The sequence below is a fragment of the Camelus ferus genome, chromosome 1 (assembly GCF_009834535.1).
Source record: "Camelus ferus isolate YT-003-E chromosome 1, BCGSAC_Cfer_1.0, whole genome shotgun sequence".
NCBI lineage: Eukaryota > Metazoa > Chordata > Mammalia > Artiodactyla > Camelidae > Camelus > Camelus ferus.
Window position 1 is genome coordinate 789219 of NC_045696.1, and position 27278 is coordinate 816496.

The following is a 27278-nucleotide window of genomic DNA, read 5'->3' on the forward strand; positions in this document are numbered from 1 at the left end:
GGGTCATGAGGTGGGGGTGGGGGCCTCTCTGGGGAGTCTGTGCCCGTGTCTGCGTGATGCACGGATGGAGCTGCACAGCTGCCCGCCCGGGGCCAGTCTCACCAAGGGACAGCTGCAGCCGAGAGTGGCCACACAGTTATGACAGCAAAGTGCTGCTTGGGGGACTGAGGGGAGGGAAGGCCTGGCTGTGGCACGGTTCCGGATGACCGGCCCAGGTCCAGGGCCCAGGGGGTCCACGAGGGGCCAGGAAGCGGCCGTGGGAGGAGACACATGCACCTGCCCAGGTGTCTACCTGAGATGGGCAGAGATGTGGGGACGATGGCAGACAGGGCCTTGGAAGCCTGGAGTGGAGCCAGGGGCCGGCCCTGCTCTGCACACAGTCTCACTTAGCCCCTTGCTGACTGAAAGGCCCACCGCCCGCTCGGCTGCCGGATCCCTGCAGGAGCAGAAGTCCTGGGACCCCCAGGCACCCCCCAAGCACACGGGGCGTCTGGACCCTGGCCTTTGATTTAACCTGTAGAGATAGGAGGCTCAGGCCACATGGGAGAGACTACAGGGTAAAGAAACAGACTTTCCTTTAACCTTGTAGGTTTCTTGGACAAAAACTTGTTTTTATCCTCTTCAAAATATCCCTGTTGAAGATATGTTAAAAGGCAAACACAGAAACAAAGCACCTTCCCGTCAGCCGGGCGACGCGAGTCGGGAGAGCCCTGCACGGAGCAGCCACGGATGCTGGCGGACCCGAACCAAGAGCCCGGCCACGGAGCCGCTTCCCCAGGCACCGACGACTGGCCGTTCGCGCTGGCGTATTCACAGGCAGCTTCAGCAAACTCAGACTATTACTTCTAACTATTCGTGGTAAAACAGCACTTTCGAACAACCAGGATTTAGCCTAAAGGTGTAATTCACGGCAAAGAGCGTTGAAGAAACGCCTCCTCACGCACTGATGGGCCAGGACAGCAGCCACCAGCCCCTCGCATTCTTTCTGTTTGAAATAAAACCTCCACGATCGCGTGTTCAGTGCTGAAGGGCAGAGTGAACGTCTCGGGCCCCGCAGGCTCTGAGGGACGGCGCGGTCCGCAGGCTGGGTGGTGAGCACAGCGTCGCAAACAAAGACCCCAGAAAGGAGGGGGGCGCTAGTGCTCCTCCCCGCAGCCCCCCCGCGGCAACTGGCAGGGCCCTTCTAAGCTTGGAGTGCGTGGGAAGGCTGAGTTACCAGCACAGATAAACCGGCCACGCGGTGGCCAGGCTGGGGCGCCCTGCCTCCTTAATCAGAAGCCTCTCCTCCAGTGTCAGAGGGACAGCAGGGCCCTGTGGCCATCTGTTATGTAAATGCGTCCAGCCCACGGTGGAGAAAGTGGGTCAGCGAGAGCCAGGGGTGCTTCGGGCTCCGGGCTGTCAACTGCCATCAGTCACACAGGCCGGTGAGCAGCTGCGCCTGCCCTCCTCGGTGGCCGGGGGTGAGCGGAACCGGCCCGCGGTAGACCGGTGGGAAGGAGCAGTCCCCGCAGCGTGAAGGTCACCCGGGCCTCATCACCCCGGCTGGGCAGCTTCCCCAGGACCATGGGGCTCAGGCCGCCCTGCCAGGCCCTGGGACACTCTCATCAGAGGCAACCCCTAGCGTGCCCAGCCTTGCTCCCACCCGAGGGCCATTCGGGGTGCCCGGAAGGAAGCAGGGGACACACTCCCGTGGGCATAGCCACCCTAAACCCGGTCGGACGGCCAGTCCACCAGGGAAGACCTCTTTCCGTGACTCACTCCCCCCACACTCGGTATTTCAGAAACCGGCAGACCTCCGTGGCTGGCGAGGCCCCTCCCCCCGTCCTCCTCAGTGCCGGGGTTCAGTGTACTTTAATTCACTCAAGGAGACTGGCAGGGCCCCTTCTCGCCCAGGGACGTCTGTCCAGTCCGTGGTTTAAACGCTGCTTTGAGCTGACACCGTCCACAGATACGCCTGAGGCCAGACCACGCCCGCCCCACTCCCGGGGTGCCCTGACCTCCGACAGATGCCCCGGTGCCACCCGTGCAGCCCTCCCCCGCACCCGTCTCCCAGGAGCCAGGCCACCGTCTCCATGTCCTGCTCAGCCCGAGCCTGGGCACAATGACCCTTCTCTGACCCACCTGCCAGCCTGCTGGCAAATCCTGACACTCGGGGCAGGGCTCAGTTCCTCTTTTCCAGGGTCTTCAAGAAGAAGTTGGTGGCGTGGACTTAAAATCTTACTTTTTGTCTAATACTGTCATTTACTTTTATACATGTCTCTCTTCACACGGCTTTAGCCTCACCCCACAGATGTTTACATTTGCACCCCCTCCCCACTGCTCGTTCCAAAATGCTCCCAAATTTCTCGTGTCTTCTTTTCTAATTCATGTGATATTTCAAAGAGTGTTACTGGGTTTCAAATATTTGGAGATTTTCTAGATACTAGCTGTCTTTTGTTGAGCTCGAATTTAATTCCATTATAGTTAGACAACACACTTTGTGATACTTGGGCTGTTTTAACTTTATTGAGACTTGCTGACGGGCCGGACCGGGGTCCGTCTTGTGTGGCTGAGGGGAGCGGTCCACACGCCAGCTGAGCGCGTTGGCTGGTGCCCCGGACCAGTGTTCTGCAGGCTCACGCTCTCCATCTAGTTACTGTCAAGTGCTGAGTGGGGTGCTGACATCCCCGCCTGTGGCGGTGGATTGGTCTGCCTCCCCTGCGGCTCTGTCGTGTTCTGCTTCGTGACATGGAGCTGCATTATGAGCACCACATGTAGCACTGCTGTGTCCTGTTGGTGAACGGACCCCTGTATCACCAAGGATCACTCTGCCTCTGGTGACACTCTTGGCTCTGAAATTTACTTTACTGACCAGTGTTGGCAGACACCCAGACTCCTACTGACCAGTGTTGGCATGGCGTATCTTCTTTCACCTTTTATTTTTAACTTAGTTATGTCTTCATATTCAAAGTGAGTTGCTTGCAGGCAACATATAGCTGGACCTTGCTTTTTTTATCTTATTTGACAACCTCTGCCCCTTAACCAGGGGGGATTCAGACCCTCGACAGTGGCTGCTGACGCAGCTGATGTACGTCTGTCATTCCACAGTCTCTTTCCTATTTTTACCATCTGTCCAGGGATGAAACAGCCCAGGAAGGTACATTCAGGAAGCAAAATAACGGCTATTTGACACACGAACTTTATAATCATCACGTGTATAAAACACATTTATTACACTTCACTCAGAAGTCACGGAGGAGGTCAGAAGTCAGCATCCACAGGTGCCTCCTGACGGCCCCCTCCAGGGACACCAGCGCATGTGGCCCAGGAGACAGGGCATCACAGCCCAGGGCCAGAGCCAGTGCTGGGCACCCCTCCTGCTCTTCCCCCTGGGAACACACAAAGGCAAGAGGCAGGTTGAAATGAGCAGCCTCCTGCGTGGCTGGTAATTAACAGCTTTGTTTGTTAACTAAACAAACGTTTCCTTGGCAGTCACTAAGCTCCAGGTGCCGTGCTGGCCTACAAAGGGACATGAACAGCATTCTTCCCGAGGGAGGCACCGGCCTGCTGAGCAATCCTCGTGGAGGGTGTAGCTCAGTTGGTAGAATGCTTGGGTTCAAGACCCAGTACCTCCAATAAACGAGTGAATAAACAAAAAACCTAATTATCTCCCCTCAAAATAGCAAAACTTAAAAATAAAAGGAAGGACTCAAGCAAAAAAACAAAAAAAGAAATCCTCATGGTGATTCGGGAGTGAGGATCAGGAGGAAGGTGGGCCCCCAGAGCAGGGCTCAGGTGGGAACCCCTGCCCGTGGGGAGCCCTCTGGGAGTCAGTCCCAGGCCAGGAGGGGCCTCCAGCAGCAACACTTGGGGGCTGCGAGCACTCCCGGGGGTCTCCAAGAAGGACTGTCGCCCCAACTCCCAGAACCCCCAGGAGGGTGGTGCAGAGGCGAGATTCAAGTCTGGGAAAGGAGACCTGCCCACTGGTGTCCCAGTGCTCACCTGGCCTTACTGCGGAGACAGAGCACAGAGGCCTCAGCGCAGAAGTCACTGTGGTGTTGTGTGCCACCTCCCAGGGCCTGATTTAGGACCCAGGTGGTCCTAGAAGCTGCATTTTAAGGTTTTCCAGACTCCTCTTGAGCAAAGCCATGTTTGGGAACCACTGGTCCTATTCCCACCCCAACTCTTCCCCTCTCTGCCCGTTAGCAATTCTGGGAGGCTGCCAGTAGTAGGACCCATGCAGCCACACAACCCAGGGTCCGCATGTTTTGTCTGTGAAGGACTCGGGAGGACGCAGTGAGCGGGTGGGCAGACTGGGAGGTGATGGGTGAGGACCTGGAGGCCACGCCTCCTTCCACCAGCCGAATCATGTTACATGTGATGTGATACCTGGGCAGCCACTGAAAAGTTACACAAAGGGTAACTCAAAAGCACTGTCAATAAATCACAATGGAATTATAAAAAATGTTGAGTAACACACAGGAAGGCAGGAAATAAGAACAGAGAAACAAAACACAAGGAGAACAAACAGAAAACAAAACATGATACAAGTTCCTACTGTACAGCACAGGGAACTAGATTCAGTATCTTGTAGCAACCTACAGTGAAAAAGAATATGAAAATGAAAAAAAAAAAAAGAAAAAAGATGAAATAGCAAACTTAAGTCCTAACATCTCAACTAATTACATTAAAGGTAAACAGTCTAAATCCACCGATTAAAGAACAGAGACTGGCAGAGTGGGTTAGGAAAAATGGCTCAACCATATGCTGTCGACAGGAAACACTTCAAGCAGAAAGATGTGAGCAGACTGAAGATGAACTCATGGGAAAAGCTGTTTCGTGCGACCACTGATGGGAAGAGCACGGGAGCGGCTGCCTTAGTATCAGGTGGGGCTGACTTCAGAGCAGGGACAGTGAGCGAAGGCGGAGAGGGACACCGTACCATGGTGACAGTCCATGAGGAAGCAAGAGCAAGCCTGGGAGTGTGTGACTCAGACACTGGACAGCAAAACAGGTGAAGCACAAATGCACAGGGCTGAAAGGGGAAGTGTGCAAATCCAGTCTCAGCTGAAGCCTTCAGCGCCCGTCTCAGCAACGGGATGGACAGCCAGACGGAAAGCCGGCGGGACACAGAAGGAGCCACCGCCCGTCAGTCACCGGGGCCTTGTCAGCACTCAGAGCACCTCTGGCGTCAGCAGAAGCCCCATTCCTCTCAAGCACCCCCGAGACAGACACCAGTGCAGACCTGCATCCTCGGCCATAAAACAAGACTCAGCACATTTAACACAATCGAAATCGCACGTGTTCTCTGACCACTAATGAACCAAACTGGAAATAATAACAGAAATAACAGAAAAATCTCCAAGCACTTGGAAACTAAAACACCCATTTAAACAATCCTCTGGTCAAAGACGAAATCTCAAGGGTCATAACAAATACATTAACCTGAACAAAAATTAAAATACAAATTTGGGACACCACTAACGCAGTGCATAGAGGGAGTTTGTAGCACAAAATACATATATTAGGAAGGAGAAAGAGAATCTGGAAAAAGAGGAACAAAATAAATCCAAGCAAACAGAAGGAAGGAAATAAAAACATAATTAAAATTGGAAATAGAAAAACTAGAGAAAAATCAATGGAATAAAGAGCTGATTCTTTGGAAAGATCAATGAAGCTGACAAACCCCTTGCAGGACTGACAAAGAGAGAAGAAGAACAAAAAGCAACAGAAGGAACGAAACGGCAGCACCGCTGAGCGCTGTGTCCGCCAAGCGGCGAGAAGGAGACGCTGAGCACAGCTCTGCACAAACGCACCGACTCCCACAGACGGACCTGCTCCTTGAAAAGACAAAGCACCACAACCTACCCATGTGAAGCTGATGATTCCAACAGCCCTTCAGAGCTGTTAAGGAAACTGAATTCATAATTTTAAAATTCCTCCAAAACAATGGCTTCCCCCAGACTCAGATGGTTTCGCTGGAGAAGTCTACCAACAGTTTTAAGAAGAATTAATACCAGTTCTAATCTCCTCCAAAAACTGTAAGTAAGAGAAACAGTTTCCAATTCATTTTATGAAACTAGTATTCGCTTGATACAAAAATCAGTACAAAAGATGGTACAGAAGAGAATAAAAAACTGCCCTCAAGAATATTGGTGCAAAAACCCTTTAAAAACATTAGCAAATCGAATCCTTTGCTATATGGTAAGAATTATACACTGTCCACTCTCCCAGTGATGCAAGGCTGGCAGTCAAAAATCATCGCATGTAATCAGTCCCTTCCACAGACTGAAGAGCAAACATCGCACGGTCACACTGACGCACAGAGAGGCACCCGACAAAACCCAACACCCGCTCAGGGGAAAGCTCTCAGGAGAAACCCAGGGACAGAAGAGGACTTCTTAAGCCTGGTAAGGGGCAGCTACAGAAAGACCCCCATCGGCCCTCCACACAGCTCGAGCCCCTCCCCTCAGGAGGCAGAAGCAGGCGGGGGGTCGCCCCTCACCGCCACTACTCAGCGCTAGGCCTGGAGCTCCCCCGCGGAGCGGCGGGGAGGGAGCGGAGAGGTGCCCGGAGCAGGAGGGAGAAGACAAAAGCAACCTCCGCAACGCCGACAGGAAAGCCGTGGGAGCAGACCTAACAGAATGCGCAGGGCCTCCGTGCTGAGAACCACAAAGTGCGGATGGAAGAGACGAAAGAAACCCATGGTCTGCGCCCCATTTCTGTAAATCCTGTCATTTCAAGAACGCTCTGTACGTGGAGTCCAGCAGGGTGTGTGCAACCTGGGGACTGGCCTCTCTCCCTCGCCCGATTCCCTGGAGGCGTGCCAGTTGCCGAGAGCATCCTTCTCCTTTGCTTTCTGTTTCTTTGGGTTCGGGCTTCGGTAACTGGAGGGATTTCCCGCGTCAGCAGCTCATGCCTGAGGTTCCTCTGGAGGTGCTGCCCTGCGTGTGTCCGACACACGTAGACATGTGCTTTTATCACGTGTTTAGTTCCTAATATTCCAAAATATGTCCTGAATTCCCTTGGTGCCTCCTCTTTGACCAGCACATTACTTAGAGGTCTGTGTTTCAGCTTTCAAGTATTTGGAAACCTTTGTTACCTATGGTTACTAACTTCTAGTTTAACTTCATGCTGGTCAGAATATGTACTTTCTGTGACGTCGACTGTGTTAAACTCATTGGGTGTTATTTCTCACCCAGAATGTGGTCCACCTGGGGTCACCCTGCGTGCCCGCAAACATGTCCCCAGGGCGCTGGGTGTCTGCAAGGACCGTCAGAGCCGCTGGTGGGCTGTGCTTGTCCGGGTGTCTCAGCCCGGACGACGGCCCCGTCCCCTCGGGCACCGGGTGGAGCTGAGACCTCCATACAGTCACGCACTTGTCCGTCTCTCCCCAGCGTCAGGTTTTGTTCCCAGTGTTGTGAGGCTCTGCTATGCGACGTGTGCACACCTGGGGCTGACGTGTCTTCCTGGCGAACGATGGTTTCATGTTCACGCAAGGTCCTTCCTCACCCTGGTCCTCGTCCTCGTCCTGAAGTCTACTTCATCTGGTGTTCATGTGGCCACCAGTGTTCACGTGACACGTCCTTCTCTGTCCTTTAACCTTTAACCTGACATGAGTATTACATTTCACGCTGCCTTGCTGGCTGCACACAGACAACTCTGGCTTTTTTTTTTCATTCTGATCATCTCTTACTTTTAATTGGTCTGTTTACACAATTTACTTTTTATCTTTGCAGATTTAATAACTGTCAACTCTAACGTCTGTGTATGTGTACTATACATGTGTGCACAATTCTGAAATAATTTTAGACCCATGAGCGGCTGCAAAGATAACACAGCTGCTGTGGCCCTTCACGTGGCTTCCATGTCGTGTGTCCGCAGCGCAGCACGACCCAGGGCTGCCGTATCCACAGGCACCTTTCTCGGTGCACAGGTCCACGAAACCTGATCACATGTACAGATCTCCCAAACCACCCACACGAGCAGGATCTCTGCGGCTGAGCTCTGAGGGCCACCCGCTGCAGTCAGTCACTCTCCCTCACCCACCCTGGTCCACACCACAGTTCTGTCAGCTCCAGAACGTCACACACACCCAATCAAACGAACGTGCTCAGCACAACCATGCTCTGGTGATCTTGAACCCAAGTTGCTGCACGGAGTGGAAGTCTGCTGGTCTCTGTCCCGGCAGCGTCCCACTGCGGCTGCCCCACAGTTTGTGTACCCACTTACCCGGGGAAGGACAGCCGGGGTGACTCCCGATTTGGTGGATTACAAATGAAGCAGCTGGCGACAACAGAGTGTGCGTGCTGTGTGAGCACACTGGCATTTTTCTGTGGCTCACACCCAGGACTGTGGATACTGTCGCACGTTAAGTCTAAGTCTAATTTCATAAGAAACTGGCAAACCACTGGCCAGAGCGGAGGCACGGTTTCCCATCCCCAGGGGTGGCCAGCGCCCCGCTGCAGCCGTTGCAGCAAGCGGCCGTGACGTCTCCTGGTGGCCGAATTTGCCTTCTCCCAACAGCTAGCGACGCTGAATGCCTGTTTAGGTGCGTGCGTGCCCCCCGCCCATCTGTCCTGTCCGGAGAAGGGTGTTCAGCCCTTCTGCCCATATTCTAAGCGGCTGTCTTGTTTTCTCACCGTGGAGATCGCTGTGGATATGGCCCTTTGCTGGGCGTGCGAGGCTCGGGTTTCTTTTCACATCTTAACAGAGCCTTTCATGAAGCCAATGCTGCTAACTGTGATGAAGCACCAGCTCTCAGTTTTATCTCTTATGACTTTGGTTTAAACTTTTCCTCTTTGCTGAATGGGCCTCTTTCTCCTGTATTTTCTCCTAAGCAGGGCATCATCGCAGATTTTACATTCAGGTATCTGATCCGTTTTGCGTCGATCGTGGCTCAGGTGAGACGATTAAGTCGAGGTGGTTTTGTTTTGTTGTTTTGTTTCGTGCATTACCCAACCGATTCAACACCATGTTTTGAAAAGACTGCCCTTTCTGTATTAAACTATTCTGTCACCTTTGTTAAAAATCAGCTGTCCCCACGTGTGTGGCTGTGGTCTGGACCCTACCCTGTTTGGTTTATTAAGTGCCCATGTATCTGCCAATTCCACAGTGTCCATTTCACGGCAGCATTATGTGACTTAAAATTATTCCAACTGTATTTGTTTTCAAAACTCTCCTTTGTGGTCTCATGTAAATTGAAAAACCATCGTTTGCATCCACGAGCACGCCGGCTGGGGCCTGGACAGGACCCGCGTGGACCCTGCATTGGGGAAGCGCTGGTCCCGCTGTTGTGTGGGGGTCCCGCCCTGCAGACGCAGAGGCCTCGGATTCGGGCCTTTGCTTTCTCTCATCGGCACGCTCTAGACTTCAGCACACAAATCGCGTGCATATTCAGTTAGACACAGCGAGCACATACCGCTCTGGAGCTCCTGTGTACGGCGTGTTTTGAATTCTGGTCACTGGTTTTTGTATGCAGACCTTGCATTCTCAGCAACAAACCTGCCCACTAGTTCCAGGGTTTCTTTGCAGCCCTAATGGGATTTGCGACGTAGACGTGTCACTTACAAATAGGGACAGGTTTCTTTCTTGCTTTCCAATCTGCATGCCTTCTCTTCTCGACTTGCTAGGCTGGCTATAACCTGTGTCCTCTGCACAGCAGGGGTGCTGAGAGCGGATCTCGTCGACGACGGGGGGGGGGGGGGGGGCACCAGCCCTTCGCCATTAACCAGGATGCTGGCTGGTAGGCGAAGCTTCCTGCTTTACTTAGGACCAAAACCTCATTTGTTCTTTTATATTGATTAAAAGGGCAAAATTTATTTCTAACCAGTACTTAGTTAAATGCTGATAAAACAGATTTCCCAATCATTATTTTTTAAAGGAATATTCAAATCAAAAGAATTGTAGTAAAATAAATTTCATCACAGTGAGATGTGCAGCTATGACAGCAGCTGCAGCGACAAACAGCGCGCACGGCGCACAGGCTCTCACTGACACCGGCCCCGCTGCCCGAGCGCGGGGGGGGAGGGGTCCAAGCTGAAGGGCAACGAGCTGCTTCCAGGGCCCACGCTCCTGACCGCCAGATGGCTAAACTCTACTTCACGCCAGTCACACGTGAACCAGTGAGAGCGTCTGTTTCAGACTCAAAGGGAAGAGGCCCGTGTGTGAACGCGGCGTGCAATGTCCGGGGCGCAGGCATTTCTCGGGGGGGGGGGGGCGGGGGCGGGGAAGCGGACTTCACAGTGCTGTGAAAGCGCCTTTACAGCTGTCTGTGGAGCTGTCACACAACCCCCTCCCTCGGATGCGCCGGCCTGCTCTCTCCAACACGACCTCTCTCGCCCAGAGACGGGGGCTGAAGTCCTGCCAGCAACCGCCATCCGAGGCCACGTGAGGCTGCAGCAAGCAGCTCCGCAGTGGCCCGCTGGCTGCGCTGTGTCCAGGGCGCACCCAGGGCCTCAGCTGTGCCAGGCAGAGGACGGGGAAGGGACCTCGGGGGACGCGCACGCACTTGATTTATCCTGTTTAACAGCTCGGTGCCCCGGCAGCTGCAGGAGTTAGGACAGCAGAGGCCCAGGGAGCGCCTCCCTCCCCTGTGCTCCCAGAGAGAGAGATGCAGCTTGCGTCCTTGAGGCCGGGGAGGGAGAGGAGCTTCTGCAGGGAAACGCTCTTGCTGGTCACGGTGAATGTTAGAAAGACGCGCAGGGCCGACTTCACACAAGCTGACTTCAGTGAGTACCGCACAAGGCCTGCGGGCTTGTCACTCAAGTGTCCAGACGGACAAGCGTCCAGACAGACGAGAGTCCTGGGCTGGGCAGCCGGCAGCTGGCTCACCTCCCTCCCTGCCCCACAGGCTGCGCGCAGAGCGTGGGGCTTCTCTCTCTGGCAGGCGCGGGCTTCACCGGGGGGGGGCGAGGGTCCTGTCCTACATCTGGGAGTGCGCCCAGGGGCTAGGGTGTCATCTACGCCAGGAAGTGCGGCTTACAAAAGTTCCAACCGTTTCAAACACCTGTTTCAGAATGAATAACATCTCTGCTACGGAGATGGCAGGACTCCCTGGGGCCTGACCCCTACCCCCACAGAGCGACCTGGGAGTGGACTTGATGCTCCCGAGGCCAGCGGTCATGGAGCCCCGACGTCTCTGGCTCCAGCATCTGCACACACTTTATCTTCCCCAGACCCTCCGGCCACAGCGGGAGGCCAAGCATGGCAGGGACATGCAATTTAACCTCAGTTCCTACCAGGTGCCTGCGCTGGGGGCACAGGACGGAGGAGCAGCCATCGCCCTCCAGCGCCCAAGCTGGTGGAGAAATAGGGCTGCAGGCCGTCCAAAAGGCCGAGTCAACACTCAACCCCTCCTTCACCCCCAAGACGTGCTCTCCAGGAAGGTCAGAGAGCCCAGAGTTCAGAAGCGAAAGAGAGATTCTTACGGCCTCAGGGTCAAGGAGACGTGAAAGGGAAAAGGGCCTGGATGTGAGGCGACAGGAACGAGGGTGGGCAAGTCTGGTCAGGAGACGTGGGAGAGAAGGGCGGACACACAGAGCCATCCTCCTCGGGCCTGATGGACCTGCCCTCTGCCGGCCCCCGTCCATGAACACAGAGTTTTCTGATGCCATGCGACCTGGCCAGTGCAGCCTGAGGGAGGCTGGTGGGGAGGGGGCAGCAGGGACAGAGTCGACCCCACCATCTGCTCTCAAAGGTGCCTATGTGTCTGTCACTGGGACCTGACCGACTACACGTGTGTGTGCTGGGCGCCCCCCAGGACACCACGATGAGCCAGGTGTGCAGTACCGGGGAGGGGGTCCAGGCGGAGCTGCCCCCAGCCCCCAAGGCAGGCACAGCCACCTTCCTGCACGCGGCCCGCACCTCCCTGGGGAATCTGGTCCCGCCCGTGAGGCTGGCCACCCGTGCTGTGAGCCAGCGCTGCCAGCTTCCGATCAGCTAGAAGTTCTGAATCAAATACTAACAGACAGAATCAGCAACGTTGGAAGACTAATAATGCACAGCACCTCACCGAGGTTCATCCCTGGAACAGGTGGGTAATTTAATGCCGGGAACTCTGTCCACGCGATGAACAAATGAAAGGAGAAACCCAATTATCACACAAAAAGTAACAATACGATGTGTTCTGTGTGCCAGGCACAGTCCTCCCCACAGCCCCGCGGAGGCCCCACCCCACGTCACAGGTGGGGGCGCGGGGCAGGGGGCGCGGGGCAGGGGGCAGAGGCGGGGAGCTGCGACCTCACAGCAGGGACGTGGGGAACGGGGCTCAGCCCGAGGACCTTCACGCTGCAGGTGCTGGGAGGCACTGCTCACACCTGTGCGGCCGTCCCTGGTCAAAGTGGGCAGACAAAACACCTCAAGTAAGGTCAAGGTCAGTGACCCCAGAAAGCGAAGCACTGGTTTTAAGCCCATGCCTTGGGGACCATTTTGTACTAGGGGGTTCCAGCTTTTTATAACAAAGGGCCATAGATGGTAATTTATACCAAGAAAAATGGGAATCAGAGAATGATTTTAGATAACCACGACACAAGACACTTCTGAGGAGAACTAAAACGCAGCGCTCAGGAAGGAAAAGGCAGGTGGGGGCTGCCTCTGCTCCCTCAGGGCGCCCGTCACAGGCAGGAGCACACTCCTTCCCTTATTAACGTGGGGCCCGGAAAGAGACCTCAGCCCCCGCTCCTGCGCCTGCTGGGGGGCGGCCCTGGGTGCAGGCTTGCGCCCTGGGCAGGAGGTGTGGCTGAGTCCGTCCAGGATCACCCGGAAAAAGCCCCCAGAGAAGTGCTCCAGAGCCGCCCTTCCTCTCTGGACCAGTGCTTTGGGGGGGGGGGGGCCCGTCCTGGGAATCCCGCCTCCCACGAGCTTATTCGAGGAGGCCGCCCCCCACCCCTACGACCCTGCTCGGGGCGGCCCCCACTCCTTCTGCAGTGCTGCCTGGAGGGCAGGCAGGGGGAGTCCCGGGGGGGCGGGAGCAGAGCTGGTGGAGGGCGGCCTCAGGCCCCGCTGACAGGGGAATCTGCGTCCTGGAGGGACGCTGACGGCAGGAGGCAGGAGGCCTGGGGAGAGAAGGCCCAGAAACACGAGGAAGCGGCCCTCCCAGGAGCCGGGCCCCCTCCCAGGTGGTGTCTTCACAGGGATGCCCAGGTGAGGGTGCCCCAGGTGAGGGCAATGGGGTCCTCTTGTCCAGATGGCGGCTTCTCTGCCCTGAAGGGACACAGGTTCCCCAGGCCTCCAGACAGAAGCAGCACCACGGGCAGAATCGCCCCTGCGAGGCCCCCGCCCCCAGCAGATGCTCCCAGGATCTAATCCCCCAGCTTCGATCCTCCACCACCCGTTAATCCCGCAAGCAGTGCACAGCCAGTGGGAGTCCCTCCCTAGAAGCCTGGGTGTATTCCCCTGAGCGTGTGCCCGGGGGTGGGGGGGCACTGGCCGGGGAGGGCACGCGGGCTTGGGTCCCCACCTCCCCAGACGCACAATGGCAGATCTGTCTGGGCACAAAGCACGCAGGTAACCTGGCAGAACAACCGAGTGGGGCCTAGTTTCCCAACCTGGTCCTGCCGCGTTCTGCGGGGAAGAAGCGGTCACAGGGCTCCACGAGACGAGGACGTGTGGCGGCAGGACCAGAAACTGCGGTGGGGTCTCCCGGTTTCCTCAGCACCCGGCCGGGGCGGGGGCTGCCCTGGGGCAGGGGACGGGGTGGGGGCGTGGGCAAGCCTCTGTGCCAGGCGGTCGGCTGGCAGGCGCTGTGCACACAGCCAGGGTTCAGGCTGGGCAGGAGGACAGGCGCTCTGGAGCCCAGGTGTCACCAGCTGACACCAGCTGTCCAGGCACCCTCGTGCCCCCACTGCAGGCTCTGGGGCAATTTAATTTAAACCTCAGAAAGTCGAAGAAACAAGTTTCTTGGTCACCCAGACAAGTGACTTTTAAAAGATTTGTTTGTAATAACAGCGGAATCCTTTTAAAAACCTAAAAAAACAGAATAAAAGGGGAAAACAGAGGGTGGCAGAGTGGCCCCTGCTGAGGGGCAAGTTGGGGGGGCGACCCGCGCAGCTGGGACACCGGACCCCAGGGGCCCTGAGGAGCCTGCCTCAGTGCAGCCCTGAACCCCACCCCCAGCCCCCGGGAGGGTCGCCATCGCTGGGCCTGGTGAGCATCTCTAGACGGACACCCAGGACCTTTGGTTTTGCATCAATGCGACAGCACGTGTTCTCGACTGGACTTCATGGTGCGGAGGGGGAGGCTGTGAAGCAGGCACATCTTAAATCACAGCTGCCAGGGGTGTGGCCGCCACCCACGAGGGACAACCCGCGTCGGGGCTGAGCCCGGCCAGACCAGCGCGCGGCCCTCCTGTGCCCAACACGCACTTTGGGGGAGGCATCCCCCCTCCCCAGTGCCGACCCTGAGGTCGCCTGAGCTCCATGTCTGCCCTCCCTGTGTTGATGGGGCTCCACCCGTGAACACAGTCACACGAGGCTGACCCTTCTGTCACTGGGCATCGGCCCAGTTCGGGGTGAGGACCGCGTTCAGCCCCATGGGGACGTGGCCCTGGGGGGCTGTCCTCCCCGGCCCGCCGCCCTCAGGCCTGCAGCGCGCCCGGCTCCTCCCTCAGGCACGACTCCGCGCTGTCCTGCTCCCCCAGCGCTGCCCGCTTACTGTGGCCGCCTGTCCTGTCCTGGTCCCGGCGTGGCTGGCCGCGGGCTGTTGCCCAGCTGCTGCTGCTGCTGCCGCAACCCCAGGTGCCCGGCCGCTCTCAGGCGTGTGACTCCGTCTGCGCCTGCGGGACGTGTGCCTGCTGAGGGCCGGGCCCGGAAAAGACCGTCCGTCTTCCATGAACCTTTCAGCTCGTTACCTGGTCTCGGGGACATCTGTGTTTGGTGTCCGGCTTTTTAAAATAAATACCCGATGGACCCAACACCATTTGTTAAATAGTCCCTCTGCTCCCACTGATTCAAACACCGCATTTATTAAAGTGAACAAAACAGAACCCCCCCCCAAGACGTGTCTCCTCCACGTTGGTTGCTGAGGCTCTGCGGCTCGCCCAGCAGTGGGTTCTGAGACAGGCTGCCCTTCCTCTCCTTTCCTGCCTTCTTCTGGATTGTTTTGAATGATGCACCCCTCCCCCCGCCCCCAGCACCTCAGTGTGGGGGCCGCACGCTCAGGAGTGAGACCCTCCTCAGGAGAAGGGCCTCTGTCTCTCTGGGCTCCGCATCTGCTCCCGGCTGTCCCGAGTTGCCTGGACACGACAGTGCCCTGCGTCCCCGGCATCCTGTCCTCCTACCCCGACCGCCCGGCAGAAGGCCCGGGGCCACCCTTCCCGGCCCCTCTCCCCGCCCCTCCTCCAGCCCCTTCCCTTCGGGCTTCTGTGGGGCGCTGGGCTGGCAGTGGGGCGCTGGGCGCTGTCAGCAATGCCATTAGCAGTGGGGTCTCCAGGCAGAAAGGGCACTGACGGAGCAGCCTGTGGCCAACTCAAAAGAGACGCTGAGGTGCCCGGGTCACACGTGTGTCAAACTTGAAACACACCACGAGGCTCCCATGGTCCAGCTTCACGTCTGACCTGAGGCACAGGTGCCGGCTGGGACCCTCTTATCCCAACTCGGCCCCGCACGCCTGTGTGCGGTGCCCGTGGCTCTCGCACTCATACAGACACCAGTGCCACCCCGAAGGTCTCGGGGATCACGGAAGGAGCCCCAGCCCGGAGTTCGGCGAGGGGAAGTAGAGGAGAATGTGCCTCTCCAGAGAGTTCTCGGGGGCGGCGGTCCAGGACCCCCTCGGAGAGCCACGGCCGGCACTGTTCACGCACACAGCGCAGCCGACACTCAAAGACGGAAACCGCTGCCCTCCCTGCGGGGCTGCCCTCCCTTGTGCACCAGCTCGGCCGAGAAGGCCTGGGGCTCCGGGTCACAGCACTGGCGCTGGTCCTTGTGCCCAACCGCTGAAGCCCCCCTCCTTGGCCAGGATGAAGACAGCTCTTCAGCAGCGGGTGCTGGGGACCCAAAATCTTCCCGAGGCTGTCGCGCCCTGCGACAGGCGCTTCTTGGCAGGCGGGTTTCTGCCTCCTTCTGCAGGGCCAGAGAGCGCCACCCAAGCCGAGCGCTGCAGGTGGCGGCCGGGGCGCGCAGGAGCCAGCCAGGCCCGGCCCCTCCCGCGGCCCCTGCAGCCCCCTCAGTGAGGCAGGAGGAAAGTGTCGAGTGTCTTCAGGGACGGCCAGGCCCACGTCAGGAGCTCGCGAGGGGCATTCTTCTGAGCGAGAGCTGCTTCTTCTGAGACTGCTATTTCTGGAAAAACGACCTCCCATTCCGCTGATAAATAAGGGAAAGTAAACGCCCCTACCACTGGCCAGCCGCAGGTTGTACTGCCAGTCCTCACGCCCCAGGGCCAGCGAGGGGTGCGGGTTACAGTGTCATGAACACGAGCACGCGTGAACTTGCGACCACACGCGGACGGAGGCTGATCGCCCCCGCCGAGGGGACGCACGTCAGGAGGGACGGGGAGGAGACGGGCTGAAAACTGCACTGACGTCCTGGGCACGCGCCCCAGGCCAAAAGGAAGCATTTAGGACCAGAAGTACAAAAAATATTGAAATGTCCTGCCCTATCTCAATGAAACAGTAGAAAAACCTCCCTCTTCAGGACGGCAAAGCGGGCGAGAGCCCCTGAGAGGCAGCTCATGAGACCCCCTCCGAGGCTGCAGCTGGAGGGCTGGGCGCCACCCGACGCGCCTCTGCTCCTGTAAGGGCTTCCTTTCAAGGAGAGAAAAATCTTATCTTGTTAGCAAGGGTGCAACTCCTATTCTTCACACCTCAAATGTGGAGTAGTTCATAATCTAACGTGCCCATGATCGTGTCTGTGGACTTGCCCGTGGACCCGCGTTTCCTGGAAAGCCAGTTAGGACACAAACTTTAAATATTTTGTTTCTGAAAGGCAAGCCGTTTTCTCCAGTAGAGCATACCCAAACCAAACAGGACTTTGGTTTCTAGCAAACTACTTCTGGAAACACTTTTTCCCAGAAAATCCAAGAGCAAGTAATTCGTCTAAAGACGGCACCAGCGGCCAGCCCACAACACAGACACTGCAAACACCTTCTGTTCTACTCGTCACCTGTAAAATGCGTCCATCAGAAGTCCTGGACTAATGGAGTACCCCGATTCACTTACAGGACAGGTAAGAAAACGAGATTCTGTTGTCTGCAAGCCACAAAGCACACGTCAGTTTTACAAACACTTTTACAGAACTGTACACCCCACATCTGCCTCGTCACGGAGGAGCCACGTTCCTCTTCCCAGAGACGACAGAACTATGTTATTTCTCAATCCAAGCATCCAGCTCCAAAAGCACACAGTCCCCGCGCACTCACGACACACACACACCAACCCGACGCCCGTGCGTGGACCTCACGGTGCTTGGTGCTTTCAGCAGGTGGAAGCCAATGGCTCACCTCTCGTGTCCAAGGTCGCATGCTCAGACACAGGCGCTGGTCCACCGAGGGCGCGGGCCCCAGCCCCGGGGACAACCAGCATCTCCGAGAGCCAGAATCCTGCTCCCACCCCTACCGAGGAGCACTGGCTACTGGCACCTGAAGATCACACGTCCCTTTTCTGCACAACACCTCTTTAACATGACCACGTTAGCAACAGTCAACCTTCTCCTCACAAAGCAGCCATGTTGTCAGAACTGAGGACCTGATGCGAACAGCATCACGCAAACGTCTGGAACGCCTGGCAAGGCTCCCACGGCCCCACTCTGGCCGGCGCAGGGCAGGGCTGCAGCGGGCCCTCCCACGCGCCCCCCGACAGCTCGGGCGGCCCTGGACGCGTCGGGCTCCGCGTGGCCTCAGCCCCTCTCCTGGCCGTGCAGCCTCACCGGGCCGCAGCAGCCCCTTACCTCAGAACAAAGCCACTCCGCGAGGTCGGGCAGGGCCGGAGGGACGTGGCTCTCAGACAGATGGTCACCCTCCCCGTTTAGAGGAGAGGAAAGTGCTACAGGAGAAAAATTAGAGTGGGGTTTTGTTCTAAACCAAAGGAGGCTGCAGAGCCTATTGGCCTCAGGTTGGAAACCTCGTGACATGGGACCAGGCACACGTGACCTACTTTTCGCCCAGCTCCCCTCGTTCCATTGGAGGGGTGCGCCTGGCGGATGCTGTCGCTTCAGTGACTCCTTCCCCCAACAGGGCCACCGCACAGATCGGCGTGCCTGCGGGACATCGGCCGCAGCAGCTAAGCCCTGGGAGGAGGGGGGCCGCAGCTCTGCAGACCCGAGTGGCCGCGGCCGCAGCCTGCCGTCTGCCCGCAGACGGGTGCCCGGAGCTAGTCCTCACCAGGACGAGGCGCCCGAAAGGGCACCCGGTGCAAGCTGTCCTTCCCCCGCTTTCTCCTGGTTGTGGCCGAGAGTGTGCAGGCACGGCCTGAGAGCCAGTGCGCACCAGCTGGGCACTGCCGTGTGCGTGCACGCCGAGAGCAAGCCTGGCGGCGGGCGCTGGTCTGGGCGGAGAGACGGACGGGCCCCCGGGCCTGCGAGGGGACGTGGGGAACGCAGCTGCCCCCTCAGAACGGGCACCTGCCGCCGAGCACGAGAAGGCCACCCTTTGCCCAGGCATCGCCCCCTCCCTCGCCACCTCACACGAGATCAGGTGCAGGCAAAGGGGGAAGAGCACCTAGCAGGCAGTAGCGGCACTCGGGTGCCGAGCGGGCTCGCTGGCGGGGGGTCGAGCACGCGCCGGGCAGGATGGCGTCGGCGCCAGCTGGGAGGGCCAGAGCGCACGGCCCTTTCTGATGCCGACACAGGTGCCTGGAGGAGGGGGAGGCCGCAGGTCCACTGCCCACGACAGCCTGATGGCTTGTTACAGGAAAAGGGGAAACACACGTGTGCAAACCCTGTAACATCGCCTCCCAGAAAGACCAGCAGTCGCAGCGGCGTGTTCTGAGGGCGACCGGTTCACACTCCTTTTCCGTAGGCGCGTGTCATTGTATTTTTTAACAGAAATAGGACCAAGCCACCCACATTTGTCCTGTTTTTCTCACTTGACACTGTACGTGAAGTATTTTTCTACATCATTATATTAAGTCTACACGGTAGTGATCAAATCCCCCGTGTAATCTATTCTACGCATAAAATGCTATGCGTGTAATTCTATGCATTTTCAGGCATGAGAACACAGCTGGCTGCAATCACTGAGCCCCGGGTTCTGAACGGTTGCGTCAAACAAGCCTTCGCCGATAATCTCTGGGAGGACCTCTTTCTGTCCCTGTCTTACTGCCTTGGACTGTTCTTTGTGGATATCACTCTGGGTCAAGGGACACGCATGCCTGAAGCCCTGGCCTGTGGTGACAAAGCAGTCCCTGTGCTACCCGAGCGCCGAGTCCTGGGGACGCCAGTGTCAGGAGCCCAGCAGGGAGGAGGATGCTAACAGCCCCGCCGTGCGCCCTGCGCTGCCAGCCCAGCCAGTGCTCGTGGCAGCTCTTTCCCGGGCAGAGAGGGAAGCACCGTCGCTCCCGGCGCATTCACAGTCTTAAAGCAGCGGCCACCTAGGGCCCGGCTCTTGGCCACCGAGGGCGCTGGGGAGAACTGGGCCCTGGCCTTGGGTCTGGTGAGGGGAGCTGAGAGCAGGGTGGGGGCTGACCTTGAAGACGTGACGAGGAAGGAAGAGTGAGCAGAGGGGCTCGAAGGAACAGAGTCATGGGCAGAGAAGGAGCCGGGGGCCTGGGGGCATAAAGGAGGGGTGGCTGGAGGTCGAGGGGACCCGGGGCGCCGGGCTGACAAGCCAACACACAGCAGAAAGCTGCTGAGCGGGAGGGACACGGCCATGGCAGAAGGAAACATGACTGCCCGCTATTTAGGGTGCAGGGCACAGGGACCCACGGCCGTGAGCACCACCCCTCCTGGCATGGGGGGCTGGCCAGCGCTGGGGCTCAGCGGCTCTGTCCTCATGGGAACAGTTGGTCAGCTGAGAGGATGGCGGTGGGTCTTTTGTCTCTCCGGATGCCACCCCGACCTCTGCAGCCGTGTCCTGCGCCTGACACGAGGCCAGATGCTTGGACCTTGGAGCACACAGGCACCTGCAGATGTGGCTGGGCAGAGGGCTGGGTGGCTGGGGGCAGGCGGGGGGCCTAGTGAGGGGCCGCTGGGCTCCTGCCTTTGGAGCGCTGCAGCTGGCCCAGGGGAGTGGGGGCCTGTCCTCCACACGGCCCCGGAGAATCCCGGGCAGGCAGCCCTGCTTTACATAACTGGCCTCGCCCTTGACCGCAGCCTGGGACGTGCCAGCCGTGTGGAAGGAGCCATTCCATCCGGCTCCTGTCCTGACCCAGAGAGGACGTCGAATGACCTGTCACTGCCATTCACGCAAACAGGCACCTGGAGGTTGAAATGGTTTTCCCCTCCTTCCACACAAAGCAAAGGTGAAGACAGCGCAGCAGCAGGCACCCGGAACTGAGCCAGGCTCCACGGGCTGAAGGTGCTGAGCTGCGGTGAGGAAACCAAGCCAGCCAGACAGACCAGGCGGCAGGAGAGAAGCTGGCATGAAGAGGAAGGAAGAAATGTTTCAGAACGCCGGCCCTCGTAACGTTCTGTGACGTTTAAAGATGCACCTGTTTCTCCGACGACCACCTGGGAGACAGGTTAACTCAGAACCTGGACGATGTGTCTGTCGGGCATCTGGGTGGTAAATCCTATAGCTAAAACCAGGTTCTCAGTGGCCACCTTTGTGCCCTAGACGGACAAAGCACGTCGAATGTACTCTAAGGGCTTTGGCAATGGCCGTGTAACACGGACGCGCAGATGAATAAACCAGACCTGGGCTGGAGACCGCCAGGCACGTGGGCTGTGGGAGGAACCTCGGGGCCTCAAAGTACAGGTGAGAAACTGAGGCCAGAGGGCAGCAGCGCTGCAGCCTTGGACAGAACTTGGACCTCAGGGTGCTGGGGTGCTCAGCGGCACACAGCACACACCCTCCTGCACACACGCACGCACACCCTCCTGCACACACGCGCGCACACCCTCCTGCACACATGCGCACACCCTCTTGCACACGTGCACGCAGGCTCCTGCACCCACACCCACGTGGCAGGCCAGCCAGCAGAGTTAGCTCGGGGCCCTGCGCAGGGCTGGTCCTCACTTACAGAACGACAGGCCCAGCTCTTCAGACTCCACACCCGGCTTCTTTACAAAATGGTGGGATGAGGCCCTCGGGGGCTAACGCTGGGGAACACTTAGGGGGACACAATTCTAAGGCATCCACGTTCCTCAAAGTTCAAGGGAAAAAGCCACGGAGAAACACTTCTGCCCCAGTTTGGACCTGCTTCTTCAAACTCTAACTCGACTACAGGTGACTTTCAAGAGCCGCCCGGGAACGACGCGCCCGCAGCACCAAGGCCTCGTCTCGGCTTCCTTTCCTTGCTGCGGTCTCCCTCTCGAGGGTCTGTCTTCTCTCCCCAGCGCCGCTCCCAGCTGACAGCACATCACGGAGCGGAGGGTAACACTCAGTGTCGTGCCGCTTGGAACAGCTTCCACCTTCAAGGGCGAGCTTGCCTCTGCCACACACATTCTTGGAAAACACACATGCAAACAAGACAGGTCACAGGCACTCACCTTCCCCCATAAGCAGGCTCTCCGAGTCAGAGCAGGTCCCTGGACGGCATGTGTTCAGATGTGTCGTAAGTCAGAGCATCCCAACCGGAGCTGGTGGCTTGGAGGAGCCCGCTCACCTAAGACACAAAACACGGGGGACGTGAGCTTCCAGGCTGCGACCTCACCTGGCAGGGCTGAGCTTTGACAGAACTGCCGCCCCGCACGCAGAGCAGCCGCGCTCCTTACACACGCGGGTGCGGGGTGCAGGGGTGGCGCCGGAGGCCAGACGGAGCTTCTCACCGGATGCTGCCCTGTGCCTGCCCGAGGAGGCCGCCTTGCAAACACGGAGGCGCCACCCATTTCAAAGATGAGAAGTCCAAGAGAAGTTTTTTGTTAAAGCTGTAAACACTTTTGAGAATCTAAGAGAAACAGTCAACTTTCTACTTACAATATTTAGTAGTTTATATATGTACATACGCTGATTTACAAATAACATTTATGAAATCACACATTAACTTAAACACACTGCCGGCTTCCCTCTTTCACAGCTAGTCTAACCGTGTCATTCAGACCCTTCCATTTCACGTGCAATCTGTCCACGGCATCTCTTCCCAGAATGTGCCATTTTCACCTTGGTCCAAGTTTCCTGACATTTCACTTTCTAAACTCACATTTATTGCCCAAACAGGAAATTTAATCCCCAGGTACAAGAGTGTATTTCCATAACATTCCCCTCTTTGCTGCGTTTTAAGTCTGCTCTTCGGTGCATGCTTATGCCCTCTGCACCTCATGGTTATGGACGTCTTTCCAGGCTTCTTTACAAAGCGTCTGACATTTGGAACTGCGAGGTCATAGCACCAAAAATAATTACAAGCCCGTGTTAAATGTCTCTGTCTTCCTCCGTGTCAGCCAGGTAACCACTTTAGGCAATAAATAACATCCCTGACTGAGTCTATTTCAAACTAACATATCTTGCCTATGTAATGTGTGAGGATCAAAATGATATAAATGAGAAAATACAACACGAAAGGAAACGCCATGAGGGACGGTGCTGAGTACGAGACTCCCCGTCTCACGGGGGCACACGGTGTCTCAGCTGGGAAGGCACAGCTGGGAAGGACCAGGCTCAGCGTGTTACGGCGCATCAGAGGACCAGAGAGGGGGCACTCATCAGAAAGCCATGGGAGAGTTTTTGGCAACGGTGCCAAGACAAGCCAACGAGAAAAGAACAGTCATTCAACATGTGGTGCTGGGGAAACTGGTATCCACACACCGGAGAATTAACGTAAGCCTCAGTTTATACCACATACAAAACTTAATTTTGAACAGATCAAAGACCTACACTCAAGAGCTAAAACTAAATACTGAAAAAAATCTCCATCACGTTGGACTTGGCAACGATTTCATGGATGTAACACCAAAAAGCACAGGCAACGACAGAAACACAGATAAACTGGACTTCATGAAAATGAAGAATTTTTGTGCAGCAAAAGACACAAACAAGAAAGCGAAAATACAATGCACGTAACAGAGGAAAGTGCCTGCAAACCGAGTACCTGAGAAGGGACTAGTGTTCAGACCACCGCGCGCAGAACTTCTACAGCTCAGCAGTTCAAGAACAATTTATAAGTACGTGAAGGACTTGAGCACGTCCTTCTCTGAGGCAAGCGCAGAAACGCCCGACATGCACAGGAGAGCAGCTCAGCGCCATCGGCATCAGGGAGCGCGGGGCGGGAGGAGGGGCTCAGGCAGAGCGTGTGCAGGGCGCACGAGGTCCTGGGTCAACCCCCATGCCTCCATTAAAAAAAAAATACAATAAATAAAAATAAAACCTGGTTACCTCCCCCTCAAAGGAAAAACAAAACAAAGATAAAATACTGTGCGTTAAAAAGAAAAAAAATAGAGAAAAAAAGAAAAATGCAAATCAAAACCACAGTGAGACCCCACGTCACACCCACGTAGGATGGCGACAGTAGTGACAACACTTACAACAGTAACAGCAAGGAGCAACAGACAATAACAAACGTCAGCAAGGACGCGGAGAACTGGACTCTTCAGACGCTGCTGGGGGGACGGAAAGAGGGACAGCCACTGACGGCCTGCAGCTGCTCCCAAGTTAACCCAGGGCTGCCCCGTGACCCAGCCCCCGCGCAGGCCCAGGTCAGGAGAACTGAAGACACCTGTCCGCACCCACACTCGACGGGGAGCTCCCAGCAGCACCGCCCACGGCGGCCAGAAAGTGGCACAACCCAGCGTCCGCCTCCCGAGGACGAATGGACGAACCACGTGTGGGGGACCCTTATATCGGGATGTTGCTCGCCACCAAAGGGAGGAAGCGCTGACGCGGCTGCGACATGGATGAACCTGGAAAAAGCCCGACACAGAAGGTCACAGACGTGTGATCCCACGGGTACTAAACGTCCAGAACAGGCAAACCTGCCAGGACAGAAAGTGGACCAGTGTCCCCAGGGCTAAGGAGAGAGGGAACAGAAGTGACTGATCATGGGCGTGGGTCCTTCAGGGGTGACTAAAGTGTTCTGTAATTAGATCGTGCTGGTGGTTGCACACCTTGCTGAGTAGCTAAAAACTACGAAAATGTGCACTTCTAAAGTGTGAAATTTACACTATACTCAATTAAAAAAAAGGTAATGGTGGGGGGATAAATTGGGAGTTGGGATTAAAAGACACACACCGCTATACATTAAACAGCTGAACAACAAGGCCCTGCTGTGCAGCACACGGAACTATATTCAGCATCTTGTAATAACCTACAATGGAAAAGAGTCTGAAAAAGAATATATCTGTGTGCACACATAATTGAATCAGCTTGCTGTACACGCGAACCGAACACAACATTGTAAATCAACCATACTTCGATTAAAACAAAACAAAGGTGGTAAATACTCAAAAGTTTGGAAAAGGAACGGAAGAAATCTCGTATTAAGCATCACAGAATTAGTGCGCGTTTACTCCACCCTTACAGAAACAGCACCAAAGTGACATACAACATAAAGCGGCACAAACCCACAAGCACTGAGCAGCGAGGACAACCAACAAGCACTGTCAACACGAGACCAGGGCCTGGGACGTGGGTGGACACGCAGTGAGCGAGAAGCAGAGACACCGAAGCTGAAGCCTCTGCCAGGCGGGGCCGCCGGGGAGGGGGGGGGGCAATGCTAGGAGGAGCAGAGCCTGGGGCCCAGGTGGCTGCGCGGGGGGGGGGGGGGGTGTGAAAACAGGAGCAACAGCTCACACTGTCTGTGAGGGAGCGTTAGGGCCCCAGTGCCCGGCACCCATGGCCAACCGGAGGCTCCGTCTCAGAAGAGGGAGATACTTAGGACCTGAAACGCCAGCATTAACACAGGAGCCCTGCGTGGAGGGAAACAGCAGGAGCCTGAGACCTTGCGCCCCTTCTCCCCAGAGGCTCTCCCCGAAGACAAGACCACCTCTCTTAGTAAGTCACATAAACTAGAAATAGTGCAGACCACAGTTTCTGATGACAACACAAGAAACCAGAAATAAGCTAACCGAAGAACATTCTATTGAAATTTACATCATTTCAGAAACACGTGAAGGGAATCAGTTTACTAAATACGTAGCCCCGTGTCACTAAATTTGGTAGGAAGCACCAGGGGGCCAGAAGCCCGGCAGGGGGTGTGCCACACAGACTCAGCGCAAGGAGCCACTTCTCCCAACGTCACCAACAGCCCCGCAGGGTGAGATGGGAGTGAGGGGCCGTCTCGGGAGGAAAGGCTCTGCGTTCTCTTTTCAAAACTCCTCCCGTGTTAGGAAGCGAGGCCGCAGAGGAGAGAGCATGTGGCCCGCAATCCCCTTCCCCTCTCTCGCTCTCCGGCCTCCGCGGCAGCACGACCCACTTAGTCACAGCAGGAGCAGTGGTTCTCAGCGCCCTGCTGAACAGGCCGCCACCACGAATCCGTTTCAAAGGACGGCGCCCAAGGCGGGAGCATCCCCTCTGCCCGGTCCCGGTCCAGACCAAAGCAGCCCAGCGCGCTCTGAGCCCCGCACACGCACCCCGCATGCGCTTAGATGGGCGGACACGCGCAAGTGCGTGTGGGCAGAGCAGCTCCCAGCGAGGCCCGGGGCCTGCAGGCCGGGCTGCACCCGGAGGCTGGAGACGCGCGGCAGCGGTAGCGGCAGCAGCGGGCTGTCCCCGCTCCGCTGGCGGCGGGGGGGGGGGGGGGCCCTGCAGGCCACTTTAAGAAGGAAGTTTGCGGAAGGCAGGGCTGTGAGGGGGCTTGGATAAATCATGATGTTTTACCGCCAGCAGTTAGTCTGGCTGGGGGCGCGGAGTCCAGGCTGAACGTGAGAAGCCAGGAGAGAGTTCAGGAGATGCTGCGATAATCCGGGGAAGGGAGGGTTTATGCACAGTCAAGGGGGGCCTCGGCGCCCGCAGAGCCCGCCAGGGGTTAATCCGAGGAGCGAGGCCCGGGCCAGACCAACAGCGCCCATCTGGCGGGGTCATCCCACCTCCTGTCACGGTTCACACCAGGACAGTGAAAGCAGAGGGAGATGCCCTGTGTGTGTGTGTGTGCGTGTGTGCACAAACCCACACCTGACATTCTCCTAAAGCTCTCAGAGAACGAAACCCAAATTGACAATGTTCTAACTCGTAATGCAAATTTCCACAAATTTTGAAGACATGCAATCAACAGACCATGCTTTCCACCCACGAGGCAATTAAATTAGAAATCAGCAGCAAAAGATGACTTTATAATTCTCCTGGACATAACACTTCTTAAATGCCTCTAAATAAGAAATGGAGGGGAAGAACATAATGAACTCAGGAAATCACTCGACCTCAACGCCACCAAGAGTACCGCATGGCAAAACGCGCAGCCCTCAGCTGCAGGGGAACTCGCGGGGAAACTCACAGCTTTTAAACGCCTAGAGCAGGAGCAAAGAAGGCCAGAACATTAGCGAATAGAAAATCCGATTTGAGAAGGTAGGGAAACAACAGGAAGCACCCACAGCAGACGGGAAGGTGGTATCGTTAATAAGGAGCAGCTCAGAAGTTATGACAGAAGCCAGCTGTGAAGAGAAACAAATACAAAATTTGGTTCTTCAAAAAGGGTCCCAAAATACACACCCTCTGATGACACTGACCAAGAACAGTCAGGACGGGACAGGTGACTCGAGCAACTGAAAGGAAGCCCAGGGCTTCTGGTTCGGGATGAGAAGCAGCAGGCGTGTTTCTCCCTACACTCCTGCTGAGCACAACTAAAACCCGGGTTAACCAGGAAACACGTGTAAGAAAACCTGGGAAGGTGGACAGCAGGTGGCCTGGACGGGCTCTCAGGCGTGAAGGCTGACACAGCAGTGAGGTCACCATTGTGGTTTTTTATGTTTCCCTCCTATTTATTCCAAACTGGTCACTGGAGAAGCCTGCAACTGAAAATGCCAACGTGTACTAGAAAAGAGCAAATCTGACTCCATGTTGGATCTGGCCCTTTGGCTTTAACCCTGTGCCCTGCTTCCTAGGCTTGGTCGTGCTGGCTGCACCTTTTGTAAAAGAGTGCTGCCTAGAGCCTGGAATACACAGGAGCCCATTCTCCAGGTTCTGACCTTTAAGGATATTAACGCTTTTTCCTTCATTTAAAGACAAGCTGCAGAACAGAAAGGTGGCTTTGTTGGAGACTTACAGGGACACCACGACCTAACCCTCGTGGACGGCTGCAAGAACAAAGGGTTCAAGAACAAAGAATTCCTACACCAAGAAGTTTG

General features: G+C 56.6%; 1 protein-coding gene across 7 annotated transcripts in view; it reads right to left on the minus strand.

Annotated features, from left to right (window-relative positions):
• Positions 1-27278, minus strand: part of PCBP3 (poly(rC) binding protein 3) — a 184929-nt gene that overhangs the window by 27606 nt on the left and 130045 nt on the right. For all 7 annotated transcript variants that reach the window (XM_032488718.1, XM_032488614.1, XM_032488680.1 and 4 more), the window contains one exon: positions 21558-21673. In XM_032488718.1, the coding sequence (XP_032344609.1) occupies positions 21558-21567 (10 nt within the window). In that variant the 5' untranslated portion in view covers positions 21568-21673. The remainder of the gene's footprint in view (positions 1-21557; positions 21674-27278) is intronic.